Below are 23,317 nucleotides of genomic sequence, written 5' to 3'. Positions count from 1 at the left end.
GCAGGTCTCTACGCACGCCGTCAAGGATGACGAAAAGAGAATCCATCTTTCGGAAAGCGGCCGTGCTAGCCAGGGAGATCCTCACTGCCCTGACGGGGTCCAGCCTGTACAACGATCGCTCCAGAGGATGAGTCGGAGCTGGACAAAAGGAAGGTAGAACGATGTCCTCGCTGAGGTGGAAAGATCAAAACCACCTCGAGAAAAGAAGGAAGGCGGAGGCCTGGGACCACCTTGTCCTGGTGGAAAAACCATAAAGGAGGTCGGCAAGAAATGGCCGCCAACTCAAACACGCGGCGGATCGAAGGGATGGACTTGAGAAAAGCCACCTTCCGAGATAGAACCGACAGGGAAAACTCCCTGAGAGGCTCAAAAGGGGGGAACCCCTGAGAATAACCAGCACAACCTTTAAATCCCATGAATCCACAGAGGCCCTGTACAGAGGGACAGCGTGGGCTACTCCTTGAAGGAAGGTCTTAACCTGTGGCTGAGAAGATAACGTCTTCTTAAAGGGAAGAAGAGCGCAGGAACCTGGCCCTTTATGGAACTGAGAGCGAAGCCCAAATCCAGTCCTGCCTGAAGGAAAACCAAATGGAAGGCAGGGAAAGGACATAGGTGAAAAGCGGTTGGACTCGCATCAACGAAAGTAAGCCTTTCAGGTACGATAGTAGATCCTGAAAGAAGACGAAGGCTTCCTAGCCTGGATTATAGCGTGACCCATCCGGGCCGAAAGACCGGACGCTCTTAGAACTGTGGAGTCCACAGCCACGCCGTGAAACTGAGCGACCGATAATTCGGGTGGCAGATCGGACCCTGAGACAGCAGATCGGGTCTGTTTGGAAGGCACCAGGGGTGACCGGGAGAAGATTGATGATGTCCGCAAACCAAGACCTCCTGGGCCAATCCGGGACGATCAGAATGACCGACACCCATCCCGCCTTGATCTTTTCGACAGCTTGGAAAGCAAGGGAAAGGAGTGGGAACCGATAGGGGAGCGCGAACTGCAACCAAGGAATGGCCAGAGTGTTAACACTACTGTGAGAGGATCGCGGGACCTTGGACCGACCCAAGGGACCTTCCTATTCAATCGGGACGCCATGAGGTCCACATCTGGAGTCCCCCAATCGAAGAGCAATCCGATAGGAAACCTCCTAAAGTACCAGTCCCCTGCCACAAGGCCCTCGCGGCCGAGGAAGTCGGCGGCCTAAATGTCCACGCTGGGGACATGCACTGCGGAGCTCACCAGGACCGTTACCTTTGTCCAAAGGAGGATCCTGGAAACTCGGCCGAGGCCAGAGACCGCCGAGTCCACCCCTGGTGGTAGATATATGCCACTGCTGTGTCATTGTCTGTCTAGGCTGCTGAGAATCCTTACCCAGTGAAGGAAAGACAGAAAGATGATCCGGAACTCGAGGACATTGATCGGCAAGGAGGACTCCTGCACCAACCAACAACCCTGAAAAGAACAGGTGACAAAGCCCCGCGCCTCCGCCGAGCGGGCTGACGTCCGTCGTCACCACCTGCCAGGGAACTGAAAGGAAAGATATGCTGTGAAGGATCTACTCTGGGATAAGAGAAGTGACCTCGGCCACCAGTCGGGGAACCGTTTGACCCGGGGGAAAGCCGGATTGGACGATGCAGGGAGAAGACAGACCTGTCCCCCTGTGATAGAATAGCCTGCTGAAGAAGTCTTGAATGAAACGGGCGAAGGGAAAATTGCTCCCGATGTTGCAACCAACCTCCTTAGGACCTTTAAGGCCCATCGGAAAGGAGGGGAGCCGAAAACCCTGGAGCAAGCAAACTTCCTGACAAAGGAGGGATATCCTGTCTTCGGGAAGGAAGACTCTGGTCCGACAAGTGTCGAAGAACATGCCCGGAGATACGAGGCGCTGAACAAGACGGAACTTCTTCCTGTTGACGAGCCACCCGCAACGGCTAGAGTGTCGGGAAGATGGATAGACTTTCGGGAGCCTGAAACCGAAATTCCTGAGCCTCCATGGAAGCGATTACTGAACGAGGGAATATCATCCTGAAGTGTCTCCGACGAAACCTCCTGTTCTGCAAATTGAGATCCGGACTGGGACGAACCTTGTCGTCCTCTGATTCGAAGAGAAGCCTGTGAACCGTTGAACCGTTCCTGTTCTGGGACGGGAACGATTACCCCGGTTCTAAGGAGGGAAACAATGGCTGTAAAGAAACCCGGGACTAGAGCGGGGTCTCTTGGAGGTTGGGATTCGAAGAAAACGATCCCAGGGCCGTGAAATGAAGATTTTGTATCTAGAGGATACAAGTGCCCTGGCCCATGCGTCCTCTACTGAGGAGACCCAGACGTCCCTGAGGAACAGGAGAAACGGGCTAGAGTCTAGTCGTGGGTCATGCCTAGGTGGAACTTCCAGTCCTGGACCTGGAGAATCCACCTTAGGAGTAGCGGGGACGCCAGGAAGGAGTGAGTCGAAGAATACCTTCTTTTCTTAACGTGCCTGTGGCCTCTGTTGCGAAAAGGAATCTGATGCCGCGAAACGACGCAAAAAAGGCCGAAAAGGACCGAAGTTGCCGCCTAAGAGAACTGGTGCCACCAGTGGCGTCCTTAATAATTTGGTCCAGCTTGGAACCGAAAGGACGTGATCCTTGAAAAAGCCAGGCTCGTAAGGGACTTCTTTGATGACTCTTGAGCCAAACAGAACGACGGCTGGCAACAACATTACCGGGTGTCTGAGCGGCAGAAGACGCGACGTCCAGAGAACACATTACTCCCCGGCATGAGTAATCTGGGTGGTAACTTCCGCCAGCCAGTCTGGTGGAGCTCCAGCTAGAATGCCCCAACGGAGTTGTTTTAGCCCCTTCGGATACCGACTTCGAAACCCAAGTGCAAGCGGGCATAGGGATGATGCGGCAGGTTCGAGAGCCGAATTCACAAAGGATTCCATGATCCTATCGATGGAACCTGTCAGAGTCGCCCCACCGGACAGCGTGAGGACTGTGTTGGTGGCAAGTCTATTGGCGATGAGATTCGGAGGAAAGAGATATGAGACTCCAAGACGCTTTCCTCTTTGAGAACGTCTGGTCGAATTCGCTCTTTCTCTGGCCAGAAGCTCCTCGATTCAGGATGAGGAGTGAATCCCTTGGGAGGTAGTTTAGACCGTCTAAACGAAACCGCCTGATCTGCGGGTTTCGTAGAGGAATCTTTGTAGCCACAAGTCAGATTGGACGCTCCAATGAGGTTTTGAACCATATCCCTCATGATAAGATATGGTTCGACTCCGGCCCCAAATTATCCTCCGAAGGCACATCAGAGAAAGCCTCGCCTGACTCCGGGGGGGACCACAGAGAAAGACCGTGGGGCGAGATGGACCGAGAAGATAACTCAGACTGGCGTTCCCGACTGAATCTTTCGCGGCCTGTATTGGAAAACTCGGACAGGGCTTCCTGCGACCCGCTGGCTACTACGGAAGGCTGCAGGGGCAACCGATCGAGCACGGACACAAGGGTCTGGGACACCCGTGTGAGATCCGCTACTAATAGAGACAGAGGGGAGGCCCAACCTGGGGTGGGGACTTCGCTCTGAGGCGGAGCAGCGGGAACAAAATGTGGGTTGCTGCAGGCCTGCCTGAAGGGAGCTTGTGGTTACAAGGCGAACCCTGAAAGTGTTTCACTAAGACACAGGAAAAGGTAGGAGGCCGGGAGCGACCTCCCTTAAAATTAGACCGAACGGGCCCCTAAGGGAAATGTCAGAAGATTAGGGGTTTGAGTCAAACTGCGGTGCAGAGGTACTCACGGCAGGCGCTGCGGTGTCCAGATGGAAAGCTGCACGGCTTGGAAGATGCTCCTCAGGAACAATAGCCCCTAGGAGAACAGGTAGACACATCTGGGGCACTCTTGTCCAGAACTTACTGCAGGCCTGAAGAACAGCAGTGGAACAGAAAGATGGAGCTGCTGCCCTGCAGCCTCTGGTGTGATCCGCGCAGATGATGTGCTGTGCCCCCAGGAGAAAATGCGGGCACGTTGGAATCTCTTGCCCTGGCTCAGCAGCGACGTGGGGGAAGGGGCGGAGACAGCCCACATGGCGCCGGTGGGCGGAGTTTGCAGGGCACAGTTTGTCGGGCGGGAGAAAGCCCGCCCGAAGAAAGCGGAAGTGAAGGAGCGCGGTACCGGAAGTAGGCCCCGGCGGGAGCCGGGACCTAAATTAGAGGCCGGTGCCGCTGGAAAAGAGACCGCGGCCCCGGAACAGTGCACCGCAGAGCAGCGCGGCAGCCTGCCAGGACCGCAGGGACGGGACGCGGCGCCGAAGTAGGCCCCAGCTGAAGCCGGGACCTAAAGGAGAGGCCGGCGCCGCTGGAAAAGAAACCGCGGCCCCGGAACAGTGCGCCGCAGAGCAGCGCGGCAGCCTGCCAGAGCCGCAGGGAGAACGGGACGTGGCGCCGAAGTTAGAGGCCGGCGCCGCAGGGGGGAGCGGTGCCGGCGTCGCCAGAAAAGTGACATTGCGGCCGCTGCGCAGTGCGGCCGCAGGGAGGGCACTGCGGCCCCGATGAAGGGGATAGCCCGTAGTGCAGAGCCACTGCTCGTCTTGGTGCCCCTAGGATCCCTTTTAAAATAAAATCAGCGCCGCCATAGAAGATAGTGCAGCGTATTTAGAGATCTGGAAATTTAGGGGAAATACTCACCTAAACATCCCACGCAGTTACTAACCTGAAGGTATCAGACGTCCACGGAGCTGTGATGGACGTCCTCGTCTCCTCCGACCGACAGGCTCTGGTGGGCGAGTGGGTGGGGGACGGAGCCAGGACCGGACTTCTGAGCACGCTGGTGTGCTAGGATCTTGGTCCTGGAGAGGGATCTATGAGGATACGGGGTGGCAGTACACGCCGTACTCATAGTCCGCATAGTGGGACTACAGGTGTGACTGTTCACCCTGTATCCCTCCGGAAAAATCTGAAAAGAAACGACGCACATTGAGGTAGATAAGGGTCTAATGAAAGACCCGTGTCCACCTCCTACTGACACTAAGCTAAACTGAATATCCTACTTCCTGTCGGTAGGGTGTACACTGCAGAGGAGGAGCTAACTTTTTTATTTGCATAGTGTCAGCCTCCTAGTGGCAGCAGCATACACCCATGGTTTCTGTGTCCCCCAATGAAAGGCGATAAAAAAAACAAAACGTGTTTCTCTATCGGGTGACAGATCAAAATTACCCATACTAGCCTAAGGATATGTGAAAATCACGGACAGCGTACATTGCAATATTAAGAAAAGGACTGCACAGTGATGGCAGTGAAGAAGAAACTTTGCAATTTTTGTCTCACTACAGCCCTACAAGAGAAAAATCACTGATAAAACACTAATGAAAACTCTTCATTTTTTCCACGTTGAATCACGACCTACATTACCTTGCCAAACTGACGGAGAAGTTGGATAAAAGCTCCTTTACCAAATGGATTGGTGAGGCTGGAGTGGAAGGCCAAGGTTGGATACTCTTCAGATAGGCGAGCAACCCAGCGTTTCTGAAAAAAAACAAAAAAAAAAAAACACAGTTATGCTTAGCTTTCTTTAGCTGTGAGATATGGTCTAGCTCAGGGGTCCCCAACTCCAGTCCTCAAGGCCCACCAACAGGTCATGTTTTCAGGATTTCCTTAGTCTTGCCCAGGTAATAATTGCATCACCTGTGCAATGCAAAGGAAATCCTGAAAACATGACCTGTTGGTGGGCCTTGAGGACTGGAGTTGGGGACCCCTGGTCTAGCTCATATCTAGACATCTGGTCTATATTTTCAGAATGTATTGAAGTCGGATCTTCCTCTTAAATAAAAAGAAACTAAATAAAATCGATGTGATTCATGCATGTCAGGAATACAAGTGCATACGGCCCTAGTTCAGGAACGGTCAATATTTAATTAATTTTCCATTTTCTGTCTTACAGGATCTAACAGCCAATTAAGAAATATCTGTAACTGGAGCGCTTTAATAAATGTTTAATCTGCGGTTTCTTAAGTCTGAGTCCTCGCAAAAGCGCAATATCCCCCATAATGAATTCAAGCGTCTCGCAGAGCACCGCTCTGATCTTGGAGTAATCCAATTAGTTTGGAAGAATATAAACCAGACATCTGTCGACAGCCCTTCTGCTATAAAAGCCTGAACACTAGAGTCACAAACATGTACAAAGCAAACCATGCAAATACAGTCTGGTAAAATGTAGCTAGAGGAAAGGCTTCCTGCGCATTCGTTGGCCACAAGGAACGGAGAAGAACGGCTGGTAATAGATTTAGAGAACACATTCGGGTTATCAGACAGTGAAAAACAAGAGTCTTACCAGGCACATTAGAGGCAGCCAGGCAACTAGCAAAATGTTAGGTTTTACAGGAGGTCAAAGCCTGAGCTATTATTACAGCTCATGAAATAACATGAGACTTCTCTGTATGAATAAAAAAAAACTCCAATATAGACAGCATGGCTCTGGACCAGTACTAACGTCATTTAATTGAGGTTGGCACACACATTGCCTCGAATTTGGAAGGTGGTGCGCAAGCTTTGCCACCAGTTCCAAGAAACCATATAGTATAACAAAGCAGTGCGAGTGAAATAACAAACAAACATCTTACCGTCGCCCAAGTCGGAACTAGATCACACTTATTAAGAACAAACAAAAGGTGCTTCCATGGTTTTTCCTTTTTTAGGTATGCCTCAATGTGTGGCGAACGAGTTCCCATGGGATCTCTGGCATCCAGAACTTGTATTACCACATCTGAGGAATCAATTACCTACAGGGAACACAGAAAACATATCACTGGGAGAACCTTGTTCAAAGTATGAGAGCGGAGTTCTACAATTTGTCAAAGTGGAAGGTTGGTAGAGCGGAGTCGGGGCTGTAATGTGACTGCCACGGCTTATGATGAACAGCCAACGTTTTGTTACATTGGGCAATCCTAAGACTTTATGCACACAAGAGAAGTGTGCAGGCCACTTTACGGCAGAGCGTGCTCTTTACCATCCTCTATGCAGAAGAAAATTGAACATCTGTTTCTATCTGTCAGATTCACGAAACATCCAAAAGCTGCAAAATTTTAGCACAGTCCCTCATTGCGCCAACATTTTGCAACTTTTCAAAAAATGTTGTTATGCCAGAATTCTATTATAGACGCTTTGATGAATTGGGGCCTTTGTTTTCTCTGAAATTCTGTGTCAAAGACTTATCAGGCTGCAACCACAAAGCCAGACTCCGATTCATTTGGCTCATGGTTCACGCAATATGGGTGTCCAAGAATCATTTTTTTTTTTAAATTTGACCTAAATAGGGGTTGTTATCTCAATGGCCGCCAGACCTCTGCTTTTCTTATACTGAGCTCCAAACCCATGTTTAGGCACAGTTTTACAAACATAACTGTATAACTGTATGTAGCCACAATTGGGAGGAGTGAAGGAACTTTACTGCATCCTGTATAATACACCAAACTCAATGACCTTATACACAATGGTCCCCCAAATGGCAGACAAAAAAAAAAAAAGTTTTTTGTTTTTTAGAACAAGTGTGTTAAAACTATAAAAAAAAAAAAATCTGTTTCCCTTCTAGAGTTCCCTGCCTGTCCAGTGGTGCCTGCCAGTCCCACAGCGATTATGTGCTTCACATGCAAACTACCAGACCTTACATGAACGATGTATGTGGCATCATTGCTGCAGGATAGTTGGGGGCCACCGTTGCAGCAGTGTTAGATTAGTAATCTTTATCGTAATATACATTTGCAGCTCCTAAATCCGTGGAAGGGATTATGAAAAAAATTAAAACAGTCAGCAGGGAGCCAACAAACTTAAAGAAGTTGTCCACTACTTGGGCAACAACTCCTCCTGCTCTATGCTTGGCCCTGATAAAATAAAAGCTCATACTCCCCCTCCCGTGCCGGCGCCTTTCCAGCAGTATCGGCAATGGCATTCCTTGGGCTCTCGTGCGGTTATGACACGTGAACCTAGTGCCCAATCAGAGTTGGAGCCACTGGCCCAGTCTTCGGACAAGTAGAACATCAAGAGGAAGTCAGGGTTGCGGCTTCTGTCACTTCGCAGCGAGTGACATGGGCACTGATTGGGATCCAGCCCCAGGAACGCCAGTATTGACACGGCTGGAACGGCTCCGGCATGGGAGAGGAGTATACTCTGTTATTTTATTGGCACCAAACATTTAGATCGAGAATGGGTTGTCCTAGTAGTGGACAACCCCTTTAACAATTGTACTAAAAGATATAGATTGAATAAAAATAAAAAAAAAAGTTCTCTGTGACTGCTAGGCACAGTGTGTAACTAGTAATACAAGTGTCATCTAGCCCACCATTCCAGGTGCCTGCTCCCTTGACTTGCACATCTACCCTGCCTTTAATCATGAAAATAACAACTTCATGGAAACAAAGAACCCCAAATATATAAAATATAAAGAAATTAATGTCAAAAATTGACTAAATATGGGTTATATTGGAACTCATATTGGGAGAAATCGCACAATAATGAGCAAAAACACTGGAAAAAATACGATCAAAAAACACCCAGAATACTTATATTCAAAAATGTATAAATATATTTTTATTAATTAAATACAATTATACCAGGATATTTGGCAAAAGGCCAATAAGGAGTGGAGAAATGCAAGTAACAATGTGCACGTAGGAAACGCAAGGGGGCACTACTGAGGGTACGATATATCAAAGGCAATGTCCATATAATAATGGGAAATTCCCGTTACCAGCAAGTGTAGTCATAAACAAATATATACCGTGTATCCATTCCACCTAATCCACCAATCAATGAATACCATGATTACTATATAGAAGTAGTAGAAAAACAAAGGCAGAGTAGAATGTAACAAACACATTACCTGAATGAAGCTGGAAAAGAACGTACCCGCCGAGTGCACCCACCCCGACGAGCGTTTGAATACTCGGCTTCAGGAAAATGGCCGCCGCGATCTCTTCTGCGCACGCGCGGCATCCCGCGGCCATTTTCCTGAAGCCCCGTGCAGCAGAGCACTCCATCTGCGCACGCGCGCCCCCAGGAAGATGGCCGCCCCCACCGAAGACAGTAATAGCGCAGATCGTGGCGCTGTTTCTTCACGTGCGCGCAAGTGGATTCGGCACTGGGACATGCGCACACCACTACGCCACCAACGTAAAGCTGGGGAAGAAACAGCGCTGTGACCACGCCCACCCGACCTGACCAGCCTGATTTGACCACGCCCACCCGACCTGACCAGCCTGATTGACAGGCGAAAACGGCGACTTTGGTAATGTATTTCGCAGCATAGGTGGGGAATCAAGGTACACTACATACACTATTGTAACGCACAGCGCAGGCCCTATAACAGTATTTTTATCTCAATCTGAAAAAACGGGGTGACAGGTTCCCTTTAATGATAAATATAGCATGAATAGTACTTTTGTAACCCGCACAGTACTTGCAATTCAGTGTGACACTGAAGCTGCTCCTTAATCGGACATCATAGACCAAGAGGCATGGCTAGCCCCCGATAACATCTCCTGCCCTTCAGTCTGAGATCAGGGTCGTGGCCAGCTCTTGCCAAGCAGCAGTCAATTCATCGTCTGCTTCCCTTCCCTCCGGGACTGTGCTTGTACACCACCTTTATATCTATCCATGCTCATGGACACGTTATAAAGAAGCTGCAAGTACATGCTGTGATGCACTGCTGTACAAGCCATGGCTCCTGATCTTGACATGGCTCGTACAACCATGGACATCCGCATGTGTTTGCAGTTTCTTTATGACATGACCAGGAGCATGGACAGTCAGAGACGATGTACAAACACATTTCCAGTGTGGAGGGGGAGAGCTTGAAGTGACTGCTGCTTGGCAGGAGCAGCCCACTCCCCATGATCTCAGACTGCAGGGAACATGTTATCAGGGGGCTGAACTATAAGAGGAGTAGAAAAGTCCCCTTGATCTGTGACATAACATCCCAGAAGGGAGAGGGAGCAACGAGGAGCAGCTCCAGAGTCACATTGAATTGCTAGTACTGTGAGGGGTAGAAACAGCACTATTCGAGCTATCTTTATAGTTTAAAAATATATTCTAAATGGCCATATCTTCATAATCTCCCTGTAATACCCCTTTAAAGATCCAACCGGTGACCATAGGCAGACTTGAGACTAGTTCAGTTTTGCCTTGGCTGGCTCTTCCCTGTGCAGTTAGTGGTGATTGACAGGTCTCTTGATAGGTCATGACAGCGAAAAATGTTTTGATTTCTATGCATGCAAATCCACAGCTTCTCTGGGGCAAGTCATGGTTCTCGCCCTGCTTTCTGTGCACCAATTCCCCACACCTTGATAAGTCGGATACAAAACCATGAAGAACCGGTCAGGAAAGAAAGTATAGAGTGTGAGGACGCAAAACAAAAAAGTTATTGAAGAAACAGACACAAATAGTAGTTGTAGTTCTATGAATATAAGCCTTTATAGTGTTGGCTTGCTGATGTAAGCGCATTTTACTCAAGAATGCCCATTTATTCTTTACAACAGTATACTACCAAATTAAGTAGGGTAAACATCAGTCACAATCTGCACTGAGAATGTTCCACTTTGGGCTAATTATGTGCACAAAACTCACCTTGTATAATTCACCCCAAATTCTCTTAGACTGGCCTTTTTTAAAGATTTCTTCCCGGGCCTCTTCTCTGAGTATGAAACAAAAGCACACTATTATACAAAGTCACTGAGATTCACAAGCTCACATTTACTTCACTGAACACACATGGAATTACAAGAGGTCAGGTACATTCCCACGATCAGGAAGAGCAGAGTTTTGGAGCAGCTCCCCTGCGCTGCCCTATTTAACGCTGCGTAAACTCACCCACGGTGCGGGTTTACAAGCCGCTGCATGTTCATTATCTCCGCTACGTAGTCTCCCGCTAGATGTCGTAAATCCGCATGGTTCAATTAACACATGACTCATGTGGCACTGGTTTGGAGCTAGTCAGAACACACTGCTCATACAGTTTCAGATAAAGTGATCTCACTGCTGGTCTGTCACCTTTGCCTGCTCTTTTCATATAGTTTATGGGATACACCATTTTTGGTTTTCTGTAGATAGTTTTTGTTTTTTTAAAAGAGTAGTCTCATAACAGACTTGCCTGTAATTATTGTACATTTTCTTACATTGATGACACACAACTATACACATCCTCCCCTGACCTTACTCCCGCTGTACTATAGAACACCACTGACTGTCTGTCCGCGGTCTCCAACATCATGTCTGCTCTCTATATGAAACTCAACCTCTCCAAAACTGAACTTCTTCTGCTCCCGCCATCTACTAACCTCCCTAAATCTGACATTTCCCTCTCCGTGGGTGGCACCATAGTAACACCCCGACAGCAGGCGCGCTGTCTGGGTGTTATGTTTGACTCCAATCTCTCCATCACATCCCATGTACAATCTCTTGCCCACTCGTGTCGCTTACACCTAAAGAACATCTCTAGAATCCGCCCTTTTCTCACCATGGAAACAACAAAAACACTCACTGTCGCCCTGATCCACTCCCGCCTGGACTACTGTAATGCTCTACTAATTGGTCTCCCCCTGACTCGACGTTCCCTTCTCCAGTCTATCCTTAATGCAGCAGCCAGGGTCGTCCATCTGGCTAATCGTTACTCGGACTCGTCCGCTCTTCGCCAGTCGTTACAATGGCTGCCCATTCATTATAGAATCCAATTCAAAGTACTTGTTCTCACCCGCAAAGCTCTCCACAGTGTGGCACCCCCTTACATCTCCTCCCTCATTTCTGTCTATCGGCCTAGCCGACCGCTGCGCTCTGCAAATGACTTTCGACTAACCTCTGCACCAATCCGTACCTCCCACTCCTGACTCCAAGACTTCTCCCACGCTGCGCAAATCCTCAGGAATGCTCTACCCCAAGATATTAGGACCATCCACAATTTGCATAGCTTTAGGCGCTCGCTCAAAATACATTTGTTCAGAGCGGCCAATCACATTCAGTAATCAAAGTCATTTTATGTTTGTGTGTGTAGCCCATTCACTATCTCCATCTATCCCCCACCCCCTGAAGATGGCTGGACCATCATTGTAAATACACCATTGTAAATGCACAACTGTACTTTGTATCTCCCCACCTCATTGTAGATTGTAAGCTCTCACGAGCAGGGTCGTCTTATTTCGCTTTAATTATTGTATTGTTAACATTGTTACTTATGACTGTTGTGTTTGAAACCATTAAACTGTAAAGCGCTGCGGAATATGTTGGCGCTATATAAAGATTATTATTATTACATTAAATATGTCATTAGAACAAGACCTACTGGCCAAACGCTGTAATGTTCCAGCCATGTATGTTTGTTTGAGGCTGGTGGTAGCCAAATATACATTGCTCTATATACCTGACTCCAGTGTCTTCTGTAACCAGATCCCGATCCTTGTCTTGGTCATAGCTGCCTGCCAATGCCTCAGCGTTTTGGAGCAGTTCGTGTACATCACCAGCGGTAAGGTTTGGCCTTTTCCTTTGAGACTTTGGGCCAAAGGTGGTTTCAAATGTTTCCGTGTCCAGAATGTGCACTTTTGCATTCTGTAGAAATAGAATATATTACGGTAGATACAGGCTGAGGAGGAATGTTTTGCTGTTTTAGGCTATGTGGACACGTTCATGTTTTTTCGCTATAAAAAACGCAAAAAAAACCCTCACATTAAGCATCCTATTAGAATGCATTCCACATTTTTTGTGCACATGTTGCATTGTTTTTTTCCGCGGCAGAATCGCATTCTGGAAAAAATGCAGCATGTTCATTCTTTGTGCGGAATCGCAGGGATTCCGCACACATAGGCATGCATTGATCCGCTTACTTTCCACATGTGGCTATGACCACCATGTGGCAAGTAAGCGGATCATGTGTGGATGGTACCCAGGCTGGAGGACAGGAGACTCTCCTCCAGGCTCTGGGTACCACATAATTGTTAAAAAAAAAATAATTAAAATAAAAAATCATGATATTCTCACCTTCCGGCATCCCCCGGTAGTATTCCCGCTCCTCGAGACGCTCCGGTCCCAGTAATGCATTGCAAAAATAACCTGTGATGACGTGCGGTCTCGCGAGACCACTACGTCATCTGAGGTCATTGCCGCAAAGCATTACTAGGGCCGGAGCATCGCGAGGAGCAGGAAGCCTGCCGGGGGATGCCGGAAGGTGAGAATATGATGATTTTTTATTTTTTTTATTATTTTTAACACTATCTTTTACTATTGATGCTGCCTAGGCAGCATCAATAGTAAAAAGTTGGTCACACTTATCAAACACAATGTTTGGCAAGTGTGACCAACCTGTCAATCAGTTTTCCAAGCGATGCTACAGATCGCTTGGAAAATGCTAGCATTCTGCAAGCTAATTACGCTTGCAAAACGCTAGTGTTTAGCGGGAAAACGCATGCCAATTCCGCATGCGAGATACCCGCGGCAGGAATTCAGGAATTGCCAATGTGTCAGAGCCCAACTACTTTGTCCTAATTAGTCCTTGATGTAACAAAGCAATATTTAAGCATGGACCAACATTAACTATTTGCCTGTGTGGTTTAGACAAAACTAGCCCAAGGGTCATCAATTCCCCCAAAACTAGTCCACCCGGGCATTTGTGACATCTATCTTCACAGTCCCCATCATGTCTGCATTGAAGATCTGAAGTGGCTAGTGAAAATGACATCAATAATGCCAAGGGGGTGTTATTACAGGACATAAGCCAGACTACTTTGGGGAGGGGGTGGGGACAGTGCCTGCCTGATTTGCATTTAATGATGGTTTTGGGACAGTATGAAGAACCTGTCAGCACGGTTTTGTAATGTAAAGTAAAAACAAGGCTGTAATGGTTCTGTAATCAAGATTACACTCATACACTTGGTGAAGAAATCAGCTTTGTTGTTGTTCTTTAATCACATTTGAAGTTTTCTTTTAGATTTCGGTGCACAGGGGCCGGACCGTACACTAGGACTTCTCCTACCTGTCAGATTCCTGACCCCCCCTACCTCCAGTCTGTGAATGACAGATTACTGCTGAGGTTTGAAATAAAGGAGGGAGGTCATTCACAGGCCGGAGATAAGCAGAGTGGCCGGGAAATCACAGACCGGAAGGAGAAGACCCAGAGTGCAGTCCGGCCCCTGTGCACCAAAATCCAATTAGCAGAAAACTTCAGGTGGTGATTCAATAATAAGAACAAAGCACCAAAGTATTACAGCAGCATTACAGCCAGGTCTTTACTGTACACTATCAAAGCATGTTGACAGGCTCTCATTAGCCCCTTCACCCCCAAAGCCTGCATTTACCGTCAAGACCAGGCCAAATTTCACCATTCTGACCAGTGTCACTTTATGTGGTAATAACTCTGGAATGCTTCAACAGATCCCAGTGATTCAGAGAATGTTTTTTCATGACATATTGTACCTCATAATAGTGGTAAAATGTGTTCGATATGGCTTGCGTTTTTGAAGTTTGAAATTGTGCAATTTTCAAACATTTAATTCTTATGCCCTTAAAGAGAACCTGTCACCCCCCCAAAATCGATGTTGAGCTAAGCCCACCGGCATCAGGGGCTTATCAACAGCATTCTGGAATGCTGTAGATAAGCCCCTGATGTATCCTGAAAGATGAGAAAAAGAGGTTAGATTATACTCACAGATGGTAAAACCAGCCCAAATGTTTTGTTTGGGAAGTTGTCTTAACCCCTTTACCCCCAAGGGTGGTTTGCACGTTAATGACCAGGCCAATTTTTACAATTCTGACCACTGTCCCTTTATGAGGTTATAACTCCGAAACGCTTCAACGGATCCTGGTGATTCTGACATTGTTTTCTCGTGACATATTGTACTTCATGATAGTGGTAAAATTTCTTTGATAGTACCTGCGTTTATTTGTGAAAAAAACGGAAATTTGGCGAAAATTTTGAAAATTTCGCAATTTTCAAACTTTGAATTTTTATGCAATTAAATCACAGAGATATGTCACACAAAATACTTAATAAGTAACATTTCCCACATGTCTCCTTTACATCAGCATAATTTTGGAACCAATTTTTTTTTTTGTTAGGGAGTTATAAGGGTTAAAAGTTGACCAGCAATTTCTCATTTTTACAACACCATTTTTTTTTAGGGACCACGTCTCATTTGAAGTCATTTTGAGGGGTCTATATGATAGAAAATGCCCAAGTGTGACACCATTCTAAAAACTGCACCCCTCAAGGTGCTCAAAACCACATTCAAGAAGTTTATTAACCCTTCAGGTGTTTAATAGGAATTTTTGGAATGTTTAAATAAAAATGAACATTTAACTTTTTTACACAAAAAATTTTACTTCAGCTCCAATTTGTTTTATTTTACAAAGGGTAACAGGAGAAATTGGACCCAAAAAGTTGTTGTCCAATTTGTCCCGAGTACGCTGATACCCCATATGTGGCAGTAAACCACTGTTTGGGCGCATGGGAGAGCTCGGAAGGGAAGGAGCGCCGTTTGACTTTTCAATGCAAAATTGACAGGAATTGAGATGGGACGCCATGTTGCGTTTGGAGAGCCACTGATGTGCCTAAACATTGAAACCCCCCACAAGTGACACCATTTTGGAAAGTAGACCCCCTAAGGAACTTATCTGGATGTGTGGTGAGCACTTTGACCCACCAAGGGCTTCACAGAAGTTTATAATGCAGAGCCATAAAAATAAAACAAAATTTTTTTCCCACAAAAATTTTTTAGCCCCCAGTTTTGTATTTTCCCTAGGGTAACAGGAGAAATTGGACCCTAAATGTTGTTGTCCAATTTGTCCTGAGTACGCTGATACCCCATATGTGGGGGGGAACCACCGTTTGGGCGCATGGGAGGGTTCGGAAGGGAAGGAGCGCCATTTGGAATGCAGACTTAGATGGAATGGTCTGCAGGCGTCACATTGCGTTTGCAGAGCCCCTAATGTACCTAAACAGTAGAAACCCCCCACAAGTGACACCATTTTGGAAAGTAGACCCCCTAAGGAACTCATCTTGATGTGTTGTGAGAGCTTTGAACCCCCAAGTATTTCACTACAGTTTATAACGCAGAGCCGTGAAAATAAAAAATCTTTTTGTTTTCCCACAAAAATTATTTTTTAGCCCCCAGTTTTGTATTTTCCCAAGGGTAACAGGAGAAATTGGTCCACAAAAGTTGTTGTCCAATTTGTCCTGAGTACGCTGATACCCCATATGTTGGGGTAAACCCCTGTTTGGGCACACAGGAGAGCTCGGAAGGGAAGGAGCACTGTTTTACTTTTTCAACGCAGAATTGGCTGGAATTGAGATCGGACGCCATGTCGTGTTTGGAGAGCCCCTGATGTGCCGAAACAGTGGAAACCCCCCAATTATAACTGAAACCCTAATCCAAACACACCCCTAACCCTAATTCCAACGGTAACCCTAACCACACCTCTAACCCTGACACACCCCTAACCCTAATCCCAACCCTATTCCCAACTGTAAATGTAATCTAAACCCGAACCCTAACTTTAGCCCCAACCCTAACTGTAGCCCCAACCCTAACCCTAGCCCTAACCCTAGCCCTAACCCGAAAATGGAAATAAATACATTTTTTTTTATTTTTCCCTAACTAAGGGGGTGATGAAGGGGGGTTTGATTTACTTTTATAGCGAGTTTTTTAGCGGATTTTTATGATTGGCAGCCGTCACACACTGAAAGACCCTTTTTATTGCAAAAAATATTTTTTGCAATACCACATTTTGAGAGCTATAATTTTTCCATATTTTGGTCCACAGAGTCATGTGAGGTCTTGTTTTTTGCGGGACGAGTTGACGTTTTTATTGAAAACATTTTTGGGCACGTGACATTTTTTTATCGCTTTTTATTCCGATTTTTGTGAGGAAGAATGACCAAAAGCCAGCTATTCATGAATTTCTATTGGGGGAGGCGTTTATACCGTTCCGCGTTTGGTAAAATTGATAAATCAGTTTTATTCTTCGGGTCAGTACGATTACAGCGATACCTCATTTATATCATTTTTTTATGGTTTGGTGCTTTTATACGATAAAAACTATTTTACAGAAAAAATAATTATTTTTGCATCGCTTTATTCTCAGGACTATAACTTTTTTATTTTTTTGCTGATGATGCTGTATGGCGGCTCTTTTTTTGCGGGACAATATGACGCTTTCAGCGGTACCATGGTTATTTATATCTGTCCTTTTGATCGCGTGTTATTCCACTTTTTGTTCGGCGGTATGATAATAAAGCGTTTTTTGCCTCGTTTTTTTTTTTTTTTTTTTTCTTACGGTGTTTACTGAAGGGGTTAACTAGTGGGACAGTTTTATAGGTCGGGTCGTTACGGACGCGGCGATACTAAATATGTGTACTTTTATTGGTTTTTTTTTTTTATTTAGATGAAGAAATGTATTTATGGGAATAATTTTTTTTTTTTTTTTCATTATTTTGGAATATTTTTTTTTATTTTTTTTACACATTTGGAAAATTTTTTTTTTACTTTTTTACTTTGTCCCAGGGGGGGACATCACAGATCAGTGATCTGACAGTTTGCACAGCACTCTGTCAGATCACTGATCTGATAGCAGTGCAGGCTGCTTCACAGTGCCTGCTCTGAGCAGGCTCTGTGAAGCCACCTCCCTCCCTGCAGGACCCGGATCCGCGGCCATCTTGGATCCGGGGCTGGAGGGAGCAGGGAGGGAGGTGAGACCCTCGCAGCAACGCGATCACATCGCGTTGCTCCGGGGGTCTCAGGGAAGCCCGCAGGGAGCCCCCTCCCTGCGCGGTGCTTCCCTGTACCGCCAGCACATCGTGATCATCTTTGATCGCGGTGTGCCAGGGGTTAATGTGCCGGGGGCGGTCCGTGACCGCTCCTGGCACATAGTGCCGGATGTCAGCTGCGATAAGCAGCTGACACCCGGCCGCGATCGGCCGCGCTCCCCCCGTGAGCGCGGCCGATCGGCTATGACGTACTATCCCGTCCAGGGTCAGATAAGCCCAGGGCACCTCGACGGGATAGTACTTCTAAGGTCACAGAGGGGTTAAATATCAGTTACCATCCAAACCCATTTTGTTCATGAAATCACCTCCTCCTCCTGTAAGAATGACTTAGGCTACGTTCACACTAGCGTTCGGTCTAGTGTGCGTCGCGCTAGCGTCGGGCGACGCACGCGTCATGCGCCCCTATGTTTAACATGGGGGACGCATGCGTTTTTGCTTGTTGCGTTTTCCGACACGTTCGCCTTTTTTGACGCTAGCGTCGGACCAAGAAAACGCAACAAGTTGCATTTTTCTTGCGTCCGATTTTCGTCAAAAAACGAAGCACGCGTCGAAAAACGCAGCGTTTTTGCGTGCGTTTGCACGAGTTTTTCGGTGCGTTGTGCGTCGCGTCGCCGACGCAGCGGCGCACAACGCTAGTGTGAACGTAGCATTAGTGGTCATGTATGTATACCCCACGTGGCTAATGTTTTGTACTTTGTGAAAACCTAGCACATTGTGCAATGGTGAAACTTGTACTCCCTATTGATTCCCTTGCTGACACTCCAAGAGCGGAGTAATGAAGATTGTTGCCCCTGCTAAATTGTCACACACAATTATCTCTACCCAGATTGTGCCAGTCACACAACTGCTAGACACATATTAGGTATTTTAAGTTGAAAATAGCAGAGAGCTGCAGCATGTGCTTGCAGTGATCAGAACACCCAGATGCCTGCCTTTCTCCCACCCTTCCTCTCTCCTTTTAAATATCTCCTTACTAAATCTCCACCTAACAAACAAAAACAAACAATCTTGACTGTTTTCAACTCTTAAAATAGCTTTTTGGAATAAATAACGCTCACTATAACTTCCTATTATTTTCCCTACACTCCTTTCACTGTCCCTACGTTGAAACTATGCTCTCCCTACGCTGTTTACGGCTGCAATATGCACAAGATGGCGCCGGCAGCCTTTAACCCCTTTCTGACATGACATACTATCCCGTCGAGGTGGTATGGGCCTGTATGACCACCAACGGGATACTACGTCATCACCGATCAGCCGCGCTCGCGGGATTAGCACGGCCGATCAGGGCCGGGTGTCAGCATTCACCCCCGAAACACTGCGATCAAACATGATCGCAGCATTCTGGCAGCAAGGGAAGCATCGTGCAGGGAGGGGGCTCCCTGCGTGCTTTCCCGAGACCCTCGGAGCAACGCGATGTGATCGTGTTCCGGGTCCTGCAGGGAGGTGGCTTGCAAGAGCCTGCTCAGAGCAGGCGCCAGCAAGCCTCCTGCAGTGCCTGTCAGATCGCTGCAAAGTGTCAGATCAGAGATCGGACACTATATAGTCGTGTCCCCCTGGGGCAAAGTAAACAAGTAAAAAATAAAAAAAAAAACCTATATAAAGAAAATAAATATTGTTCCAATAAATACATTTCTTTATCTAAATAAAAAAATTAAACATTAAACGTACACATATTTAGTATCGCCGCGTCCGTAACGACCCGACCTATAAAACTGTCCCACTAGTTAACCCCTTCAGTGAACACCATAAAAAAAAAAACCCGAAGCAAAACAACGCTTTATCATACCGCCGAACAAAATGTGGAATAACACGTGATCAAAAAGACAGATATAAATAACCATGGTACCGCTGAAAACGTCATATTGTCCTGCAAAAAAGGAGCCGCCATACAGCATCATCAGCGAAAAAAAAAAAAAAAGTTATAGTCCTCAGAATAAAGCGATGCAAAAATAATAATTTTTAATATAAAATAGTTTTTATTGTATAAAAGCGCCGAAACATTAAAAAAAAAAAAAAAAAAAGATATAAATGAGGCATCCCTGTAATCATACTGACCCGAAGAATAAAAATGCTTTAACAATTTTACCAAACAAGGAACAGTATAAAGGCCACCCCCCCCCCCCAAAGAAATTCATGAATTGCTGGTTTTTCGTCATTCTGACTCACAAAAATTGGAATAAAAAGTGATCAAAAAAAGTCACGTGCTCGAAAATGTTACCAATAAAAACGTCAACTTGTCCCGCAAAAAACAAGACCTCACATGACTATGTGGACCAAAATATGGAAAAATTATAGCTCTCAAAATGTGGTAACGCAAAAAATATTTTTTGCAATAAAAAGCGTCTTTTTGTGTGTGACAGCTGCCAATCATACAAATCCACTAGAAAACCCTCTACAAATCGTAAATCAAACCCCCTTTCATCACCCCCTTGGGGAAAATAAAATAAAAAAATGCATTTATTTCCATTTTCCTATTAGGGTTGGGGTTGGGGCTAAAGTTAGGGTTAGGATTACATTTGGGATTAGGGTTAGGAGTGTGTCAGGGTTAGAGGTGTGGTTAGGGTTATGGTTGGGATTAGGGTTTGGGGAGTGTTCGGATCAGGGTTTCAGTTAGAATTGGGGTGTTTCCACTGTTTAGGCACATCAGGGGCTCTCCAAACGCGACATGGCGTCCGATCTCAATTCCAGCCAATTCTACATTGAAAAGTCAAATGGCGCTCCTTTCCTTCCGAGCTCTCCCATGCGCCCAAACAGTGGTTTGCCCCCACATATGGGGTATCGGCGTACTCGGGACAAATTGTACAACAACCTTTGGGGTCCAATTTCTCCTCTTACCCTTGGTAAAATAAAACAAATTGGAGCGGAATTAAATTTTTTTGTGAAGATAAAATGTTAATTTTTTGTTAAACATTCCAAAAAATCCTGTGAAACACCTGAAGGATTAATAAACTTCTTGAATGTGGTTTTGAGCACCTTGAAGTGTGCAGTTTTTTTACGCAGGTAATACCAAAGAAATTTTACCACGATCATGAAGTACAATATGTCACGAGAAAACGTCAGAATCACCGGGATCCGATGAATAGTTCCAGCGTTATAACCTCATAAAGGGACAGTGGTCAGAAACATGCAAACCACCCTTGGGGGTAAAGGGGTTAAATAGTCCCTATGACGCTGGAAGGCCAGCCAATCATAGTAATGTCACACCAAACATGGCACCGGTATTATTGTGATTGGCAAGCCAGCCCAGCATGTTCATTGGCTGCAAAAAAAAGTGTCAAACACGCTGGTCACCCGAATATACCGAGGCGAATACCTAATTACTCGCCGAGTAACGAATTGCCCGAATACCGTACTATTCGTGCGAGTAGCAAATAGTGCCGAATGTATTCGCTCATCACCATTAAAACTTTGTCCACAAAAATGTACATCAATCTGATCAGCTCCTCTTGCTCTGTAACATGCTGCCTGCAGTTCCCTTGACTCAAGAATCTGCCTAAATCTGATGGACGTTTACAACTCTTCTGAACTCCTCTTTGGTGAATTAACAGCACATGAAAATTGTGAACTTTGTGATCATAACACTAGATGAAGAGTTCAGAAGAAGAAATGTAGGAGTTATAGACTCTCCAATCAGAAAAAACTCACTGACATTTTCAGTTAACGCATTTTGCGTCAATCAATAGTTGCTATAGAAGATAAACAGAAGATTTATTAGATCCAGTGGTCACCACTTTGTTTATTCAATGTTCATCTAAAGATTTTCACACAGAAGGCCGCCAGACTGGTCCAGCTAGAAAAACCTTCATGATCAAATAATACTGACATGGGAAGCAGCCCTAGTAATGCAGACTGGCCATTCAAATAAACGGCTGACAGTGTAACACATGAAAGGGTAAGGCTTCTTTCACACTAGCGTCGGAATCTCCCCGTCGCAATGCGTCGGGGAGAGATTCCGACGCTAGCGTTTAACGCTTTGCACAATGGGTGCAGCGGATGCATATTTCCGGCGCATCCGCTGCCCCATTGTAAGGTGCGGGGAGGTGGGGCGGAGTTCCGGCCGCGCATGCGCGGTCGGAAAAAGCGGTCCGTCGGGAGAAAAAAACGTTACATGTAGGGTTTTTTTTCCCCCCCGACGGTCCGCCAAAGCACGACGCATCCGTCGCAAGACGGATGCGAAGTGTGCAAATCCGTCGCAAATGCGTCGCCAATAGAAGTCTATGGGGAAAAAACGCATCCTGCAAGCACTTTTGCAGGATGCGTTTTTTCTGCAAAATGACGCATTGTGACGGATTTACAAAAAACGCTAGTGTGAAAGTACCCTAAGGCTACGTTCACATTTGCGTTGTTGGGCGCAGCATCGGCGACGCATACCGACGCATGCGTCCCCCATCTTTAACATGGGGAGCGCATGGACATGCGCCGGCATGCGTTGTATTGCGTTTTATGACGCATGCGTCATATTGACGCACAGACAGGGTGCAGAGGTCGCTACTTGTAGCGTTTTCCCTGCGCCGAAATTCCTGCTCTGTACGATCTTATGCCAACGCATGCGTTGCAAAACGCTGCGCTGTGTACATGCGTTGTTGGTTGCGTCGCCGACGCTGCGCCCAACAACGCAAATGTGAACGTAGCCTTAGAAGGTCTGCAACAACGAGAGCTGGCTCAGAGGGAGGGTGAGGTCACAGAAGAAAGACCCCATGTAAGTCAATTACCTGTCAAAAAGTGATTTGGATGTAAATTGTTGTATGAAAGAAAATCTAATTTTTATTAACATTTTATTGTTGCTTAAACTGTTTACAGGTACATTGTATAATAAAAATTATAGAAAATAAATATAAAAAAGTTAACATTAAAATTGTTGGAGATAATCCATCCCCCTCATTCCCTTCCCATCTCTCCCTAAATATTTTTCCTATCCTATACTCCCGTCTATTATTCTGCTCCTCTTTAATAAGATCTTGATCTAGAATTGGACCGATATTTAAAATTAAACAAAAACAAATGTGAAAAAAACTGTTGCAATGAGACAACTCTCAATAGTAAAAGTGAAAATGTTACACAAGCGTAAAAAAAAACATTGGGAGTAAATGGTTACATGGAGCCTATTAGAGGCACCAAGGCTGTTTGCCATGTATTTTGGAAGCAGCAGACATTTGGAATTCACGGCCATAAGGCTTTGTCCTAAATTCTTTGAAGACCCGTTCCAAGGAATACGATGAAACAAAGGCATATGCGCAGACCAAGGCTAATTTCACACACTTTCTTTGCCAGCGTGGTAAGATCCCAAGTGCCAGGCGTTTCCCATCAAAATAAATGTCAACTTGGGACAATAGCCTAATAATCAGCCATATTCTGTAGTGGAAAATAGCAGTTCCACAGGCTGTCAGTGCAGATTCACCTCCAGCACGATACCTGCCAGCCCTTTCTCAAGATTCTGATAAGATGCCCCAATTTGTATTTAATAAAACACACATGGAAAGAAACAAACACGTGCATGCAGGATGGGACTGTGTGTTCTGAACAGGAGTGATGAATGCTTGAAACATGA

The 23,317-nt window shown here is 46.1% G+C and overlaps 1 protein-coding gene across 1 annotated transcript in view; it reads right to left on the bottom strand.

Annotated features, from left to right (window-relative positions):
• The window catches only part of GNL2 (G protein nucleolar 2), a 77,698-nt gene that overhangs the window by 36,844 nt on the left and 17,537 nt on the right, over positions 1–23,317 (bottom strand). Inside the window, exons 5-8 of the mRNA XM_069756910.1 lie at positions 12,373–12,557; positions 10,587–10,653; positions 6,590–6,748; positions 5,382–5,495 (exon numbers count right to left, since the gene is read on the bottom strand). Coding sequence (XP_069613011.1) covers positions 5,382–5,495; positions 6,590–6,748; positions 10,587–10,653; positions 12,373–12,557 — 525 coding nt within the window. The remainder of the gene's footprint in view (positions 1–5,381; positions 5,496–6,589; positions 6,749–10,586; positions 10,654–12,372; positions 12,558–23,317) is intronic.

This window comes from Ranitomeya imitator, chromosome 3 (genome assembly GCF_032444005.1).
Source record: "Ranitomeya imitator isolate aRanImi1 chromosome 3, aRanImi1.pri, whole genome shotgun sequence".
In the NCBI taxonomy this organism is placed as follows: domain Eukaryota; kingdom Metazoa; phylum Chordata; class Amphibia; order Anura; family Dendrobatidae; genus Ranitomeya; species Ranitomeya imitator.
This window is presented reverse-complemented; position numbering and strand designations above follow the sequence as displayed.